At 40.6% G+C, this 7,038-nt stretch overlaps 1 protein-coding gene across 1 annotated transcript; it reads left to right on the forward strand.

The window, feature by feature from the left end:
• Nucleotides 1-2,506: 2,506 nt before the first annotated feature.
• On the forward strand, nt 2,507-6,526 carry LOC123146971 (uncharacterized). Its single transcript, XM_044566229.1, has 3 exons — nt 2,507-3,325; nt 4,964-5,066; nt 6,034-6,526. The coding sequence occupies exons 1-3, from the start codon at nt 3,031-3,033 to the stop codon at nt 6,035-6,037; spliced, it is 402 nt and encodes a 133-aa protein (XP_044422164.1). The 5' UTR covers nt 2,507-3,030; the 3' UTR covers nt 6,038-6,526.
• The last annotated feature ends 512 nt before the right edge of the window (nt 6,527-7,038 follow it).

Genomic DNA, 7,038 nt, shown 5'->3' on the forward strand with positions numbered 1-7,038 from the left:
CACACAAGACTTCAACATCTCTAACAGTTCCCACTAGTTAAATAGTATCTCTATTGGCAAGTTTAATTGTAACATCAATTTCTTCTAACTCAGCAGGTGCAATATCATGCATAATTTCTCTGTATAAGTCAATGGGTATTAGACTAGCACTAGCACCCATATCACATAAGCCATGATAACAATGATCTCCTATTTTAACAGAAATAACAGGCATGCCTACCACAGGTCTATGTTTATCTCTATCACAAGGTTTAGCAATTCTAGCAGTTTCACCCTGGAATTGAATAACATGCCCATCAATATTATCAGACAAGAGATCTTTAACAATAGCAATATTGGGTTCTACTTTGACTTGCTCAGGAGGTGTATAAGTTCTAATATTGCTTTTGCAAACAACAGTTGAAGCTTTAGCATGATCCTTCATTCTAACAGGGAAAGGCGGTTTCTCAACATAAGAAGTGGGAACAATAGGATCATTATAAGTGATAGTCTTTTCTTCAACTTTAATAGGTGCGGCTACTTTTACTTCTATGGGAGGATACTATTTAAACCACTTCTCCTTGGGGAGATCAACATAAGTAGCAAAAGATTCACAGAAAGAAGCTACTATCTCAGAGTCAAGTCCATATTTAGTGCTAAACTTACGGAAAATATCGGTATCCATAAAAGATTTAACACAATCAAACTTAGGTATCATACATGACTCCTTACCTTGGTCGAGGTCCCAATCTTCAGAGTTGCGTTTAATTCTATCCAATAAATTCCATCTAAATTCAATAGTCTTCATCATAAAAGAGCTAGCACGAGAAGTATCAAGCATGGTTCGATTTTTATCAGAAAGCCGAGCATAAAAACTTTGCATAATCACTTCTCTTGCGAGCTCATGATTGGGGCATGAATATAACATTGATTTAAGCCTCCCCCAAGCTTGAGCGATGCTTTCTCCTTCACGAGGCCAGAAATTATATATATAATTGCGATCATGATGAACAAGATGCATAGGGTAATACTTTTAATGAAATTCCAATTTCAATCTTTTATAGTTCCATGATCTCATATCATCACATAGCCTGTACCATACCAATGCGTCTCCCTTCAAAGATAAGGGGAAAGCCTTCTTCTTAACAACATCATCGGGTATACCTGCAAGCTTAAATAGTCCACAAATATCATCCACATAGCGTAGATGTTCATCAGGATGCATTGTTCCATCTCCTGTAAAAGTGTTAGCTAGCAGTTTTTCCATCAAACCCGAAGGAATCTCAAAAGGAGTTTAATTTTCAATAGGTTCAGTAGGTTGAGTAGGTTGAGGAGCAACTCTTTGCTCTACTATACGGGGTGAAGATACCCCGAACAAGCCCCTCAGACAATTACTTTCCATAGTAACAAGTGACAGAAAATTTCAGCACACTATATAAATTTTTCCTTACCAAATTCCACCTACCAAAGGCGCTTCACTCCCCGGCAATGGCGCCAGAAAAGAGTCTTGATGACCCACAAGTATAGGGGATCTATTGTAGTCCTTTCGATAAGTAAGAGTGTCGAACCCAACGAGGAGCAAAAGGAAATGATAAGCGGTTTTTAGCAAGGTATTCTTTGCAAGTACTGAAATAAGTGGTAACAGATAGTTTTGTGATAAGATAAATTGTAACGAGCAACAAGTAACAAAAGTAAATAAAGTGCAGCAAGGTGGCCCAATCCTTTTTTTAGCAAAGGACAAGCCTGGACAAACTATTATAATAGGAAAAGCGCTCCCGAGGACACATGGGAATATCGTCAAGCTAGTTTTCATCACGCTCATATGATTCGCGTTCGGTACTTTGATAATTTGATATGTGGGTGGACCGGTGATTGGGTGTTGTTCTTAGTTGAACAAGCATCCCACTTATGATTAACCTCTATTGCAAGAATCCGCAACTACAACAAAAGTATTAAGGTAAACCTAACCATAGCATGAAACATATGGATCCAAATCAGCCCCTTACGAAGCAACGCATAAACTAGGGTTTAAGCTTCTGTCACTCCAGCAACCCATCATCTACTTATTACTTCCCAATGCCTTCCTCTAGGCCCAAATAATGGTGAAGTGTTATGTAGTCGACGTTCACATAACACCACTAGAGGCTAGACAACATACATCTTATCAAAATATCGAACGAATACCAAATTCACATGACTACTAATAGCAAGACTTCTCCCTTGTCCTCAGGAACAAACGTAACTACTCACAAAGCATATTCATGTTCATAATCATAGGCGTAATAATGTGCATAAACGATCTGAACATATGATCTTCCACCAAATAAACCAACTAGCATCAACTATAAGGAGTAATCAACACTACTAGCAACCTACTAGCACCAATCCCCACTACAAGAAATCTGTTAATACATGAAGGATTTTCGGTGACATTTTCAAAACTGTCATGGACGGCTTAGAACAGCCCCGTAAACCCGCTCAAGCCCACTCAAGCCCGCCTAGCCGCTCCATGTATATAGTGCTAACCCTAAGCCCTCCTCTTCGCCCCTCCCCCCTCCTCCCTAGCGGCGCAGCCAGTCCTCTATCGCGAGCCCCTCTTTATCCACCACGCCACTCCTTGCTGGCGTTGCCCGATTCCGGTGACTTCCTGCGCCTATGGCCGGCGCGTAGCACATCCTCATCCTCCCCTCGCTCCCCTAATTCATTCCCTCTGATTAGATTCACCAGTCTCGGCCCCCAGAGCTAGCTCGCAAGACCTTCCCGTGGCTAGGCAACATCCAGACAAGCAACTCCACGCCCAACTCCGCTCCTTCCAGGCACTAATCCATGCTCCGCCGATTGGGTCGAGGAAAGGACGTCAACCCACCGCACCTGCCGGATATGCCAAGCCAGAGGCCGGATCTGCAGAGCCAGCGGCCGGATCCGTCGAGGTCACTCCTGGATCTCGATCTTCTTGTCCTCCCCGCCTTCTCCTCTGTCGACGGCAGGCAGTAGAAACATGCAAGCCGCACGCGACTGCTCCAACAAGAGGAAGACGCGAGGTGCGACGCAATGATGCGTGGTCCATCCGGGCACGGCATCGGCGGGCACCACCTCACAAGTGCACGACTTTGGCAGCCAACACCGGCACCCAAATCAGATCCACCGAACCCAGGCGTGGGCTCCGACGGGTGTGAGGAGGAGATGACCAAGGGCGAGGGTCCATTGATCCGCATCGACCTCGAGACGACCTACTCCTACGCCGGCATGTGGCTGCAGGTTGAGATCAGGGCCAACGACCAGGGCAACCACACCACACTACATAGCCTGAACCATCTCGCAATGAACCCCACCAACACCATCGCCGGTACGTGCAGCCATCTGGAATTTCTTCTAGTACGCGCAATCGTTGTTCTATTCCCATGCACAAGATATAATCAGTTGGGGTTGGATCTATAGTTATTTTTTAATCAGATGTAGCTGTTGTCGAATCCGTCATGCAGTCCCCTGTTTTTAAGATTTACTACAGATTTATTAGTATACATATCTGCATGTCTACTCTCTGTTTTGAGATTTGTTTTGCTATGTTAGGTTGTCAGATTAGATACTTCAGAATTGGTGGCTTGATTTAAGTTGGGATGCTTCCTTAGGATTGAGATAATGATGTAGTGTTACATTCTGCTGTTTCAGATTGAACATAGCATAGTTTGGCAGCACCGTTTAAAAAAAACCATAATCTATAACCGCAGTTTTTAAATGTGTGGGCAAGGAATATTCAAGTTTCTAAAAACCAATCTCATTTTATCAACTTTGGACGTAGGCGAGGCGACGAGTTCTTTCAGTTCAGTTTAGTAAAAAGAGGCCCCGACCTCTTTTTTAAATACCGCAAAAAACCATAGTATGATAGATATGAAAGTACAGTATTTTTTTTATTCAATCCCCTCAAAGTATTTAATACCAAAGTTATTAGGTCCCTTCTAGGTTTAATATTCCCAAATTATTTCCAACTTAGATATCTGGTAAGCACATGGACAAAATTGTGGTTTGAAGACAAATGTCGTGCCCTCCAACTTTTTGTCTGGAATATTTTTTCAGAGACTGCACTTCAAAACTAACAGTGATTGATAGCTTGATATGATACACAAATCACAGTACAAAGTTAAGATGGCAATGAGGTACCTTTCCATCCATCATCCCTAGTTTACACATTTGTCCAGGATCGGACTCACCTAATGAATACTCATGCTAATCAACAATTTTCCTAGGATGTTACTTAGAATTTTGGCATGGTACTGTGGTGATTTGTAGGCTCGCTTTTTTTATTTCTCCATGGCTTGTAGCTATGACTTCAAATCCGTCATGGACACCCATCGTACCTTGTTCTTTCTCAGTTCAGTTAGTATCCATTTGAATTAGTTTTGTAAGAATTCAGTTAGTTAATAAAAACATTTGGGAAGGCCTGATTCTTAAGAATTGGGTTTAGGTGAGACAAAATTTGTGTGTTAGTAATAATAAAATGAAACTACACATCCGATTTTAGACTAATTTCTTCGTTCTGGACAATATAGTCCGTACATCTCCTTCCTGATCGACGCCCACAATATAGCAGTTGTAGTACTTTTCAGTTTTGCTTTTGTTAAGATTTAATCTTGGCTTTTCAGCTTTGGCGAAAAGAATTTGCTTGCTTTGACATTAGCTTGATGGGTGGACTTGTTGGTCGTACATTTTCCATGTACTTACTTATTTCCTGTGCTATTCATGATGTTGCAGATTTCTGCAAATTTCTGTAAGGTATTCAAAATTACTTATTTCCTGTGCTATTCATGATGTTGCAAACCTTCTAGCAGCATCATTTTAACTGGTTAAAACCATTCCCTCTTACTATTCATGATGTTGCAAATTTCTGTAAGGTATTCAAAAGTAGTTAAGTATTTACTCATTTGCATTAAAATATCTTTTCTAAAATATACTGGTTGTGATTAGTTTTTCTATTGTACTGATCCAGGTTTGTGTCTTCTTACTAAGTACACACTAGTTGAGCAGCTGAGCTTGAGGCAGCAACCAAGGAGCTTGAGGCGTTGCATGTTGATCAAAATCAAGAAACACATGTAAGTACTATGGTGCAGCAGTTCCATTGGTTTCCATATTCCATGGCATGTGTGATGAATAACCAATGCTCTTTCTATGCAACATGGAACACGATTTCTTACATGTCATCCTTCTTGTTGACCCATGTGTAAAATTGTGGCGTTGCTGCCACCATGGGTGCTACATGATGCTTTTATTGTACATAGGTGTGTTACGAGACAAAATTATCAATTGTGTGTTTTTGTATTATGCCCTCTGTTGTGCTACTTGCTATACTGTATCCAGTGAGTACCCCCACCCATATAATTAGCACACACTAGGAATTCTTCTTTTATGGAGGTAAGTAAATGAAGATGTATGTACGCAATAGCCAGTTTATTGGCTTAAATTTCACTTTTTAAAGCAATCTGTTATGTTGTCTCTGATTTGGTTTACAAACATGTTAATTGTTAAGTGAAAGAAAGCAAATTCAACTAATATTATTGTACATCTGCACAATTAGAATGGTGAATCTGATGGTTACTTAACCTGACTTTAAATCTGACTATTTACTTGGTGGAATGAGCTCAACATGATGCTGAAAATTTTGTTCATGATAGAATACTATTTACTTGGTAGAATACTATTTATCACCATTCATTCTCATTGTTCATGATGCTGAAAATTTTGTAGTGCATTGGAAAGCTACTACTGCAGAATAACCAGGCCCGTATGATGCATCTGTTATAGCACTTGGGAGTTTTGTGATGTGTGTTTTGTTTCTTTGTCATTTGACTTTCATTTGACACAACTTTTCTTTGGATTAATTTTAAAAACCTCATGTTTCTTCTTGTTTTATAGTAGATGTAATGTTATTCTCATTTGTAGCATTATTAAGATTTAAGAATCTTAGATAGCATGTAATTCATTTTTATCTTTGTTGCAATTCTCTTATTTCTACTATCTATTCATATCTACAAATATCTAATATTCTTGTAAATATGCTAGGTAAGATTGGGTAGCAAGTTACTTGGTGTTTCCTATCACAATCAGCCACAACATGATAATTGCCACAAGAAGGCCGAGGATGAGAACATGAATAAGAGTCTTAATAGTTTATATGGTTTGTTGATGTAAAATTGCTGGTTCCTAACCTTGATGTGATATATTTTATCAATCTATGTTGTAAGTTATAATTTCGTAGACGATTTTGGAGGAATAAACTGCTATGTTGTACATACATACAGTTGGCTGCATACTCGGTGAACCGTATAATGTTTGACACCTTGCAAATACTTCCTCTTGGGTCAAAGTTGGCATTAGGATCTATGTGATGCATTATGCTAAAAATGTACTGGTTGAAAATTAGGCCGAAATAAATGTGCTAATAATGGGCTCGACCCAATTTATACTGTACCTAAATCCGTGACGATTTTTATGACGAAAATAGTATCCACGTAGGCAGCCATGTTGGTCAATTGAAAATCCTACATGGCATTAATCCATGACGGATTGTTCCGTCACAATGGTTGGGCCTGGGCTGGCTTGGGGCAGATCCATGACGGTCAAGAACCGTCAAGGAAGGAACGATGTCAAATTATGACGCGATATACATGACAGACTTCATGTCCGTCATGTATGGGCACCCATGACAGTATTTCACTTATCCCTAATGGATCAGATCTGGCATGTATTAACAGATTTCTTGTAGTGCCCGGACTTGGAGACAAGAATTGGATACAAGAGATGAACTAGGGTTTGGAGATGAGATGGTGCTGGTGAAGATGTTGATGGACATTGCCCTCTCCCGATGAGAGCAGTGTTGGTGATGACGATGGTGATGATTTCCCCCTCCCGGAGGGAAGTGTCCCCGGCAGAACAGCTCTGCCGGAGCCCTAGATTGGTTCCGCCAAGGTTCCGCCTCGTGGCGGCGGAGTCTCGTCCCGAAAGGTTGCCTTCTATTTTTTTCTCATCGAAAGACTTCATATAGGAGAAGACGGGCATCAGAGAGCC

This window comes from Triticum aestivum, chromosome 1B (genome assembly GCF_018294505.1).
Source record: "Triticum aestivum cultivar Chinese Spring chromosome 1B, IWGSC CS RefSeq v2.1, whole genome shotgun sequence".
NCBI lineage: Eukaryota > Viridiplantae > Streptophyta > Magnoliopsida > Poales > Poaceae > Triticum > Triticum aestivum.

Bases quoted from the DNA above. Each gene is read 5' to 3' on its own strand.
- LOC123146971 (XM_044566229.1), top strand. From the start codon at position 3,031: ATGATGCGTGGTCCATCCGGGCACGGCATCGGCGGGCACCACCTCACA. The intron at 3,326-4,963 runs GTACGTGCAGCC...GTACTGATCCAG, and splicing joins CCCCACCAACACCATCGCCG to GTTTGTGTCTTCTTACTAAG.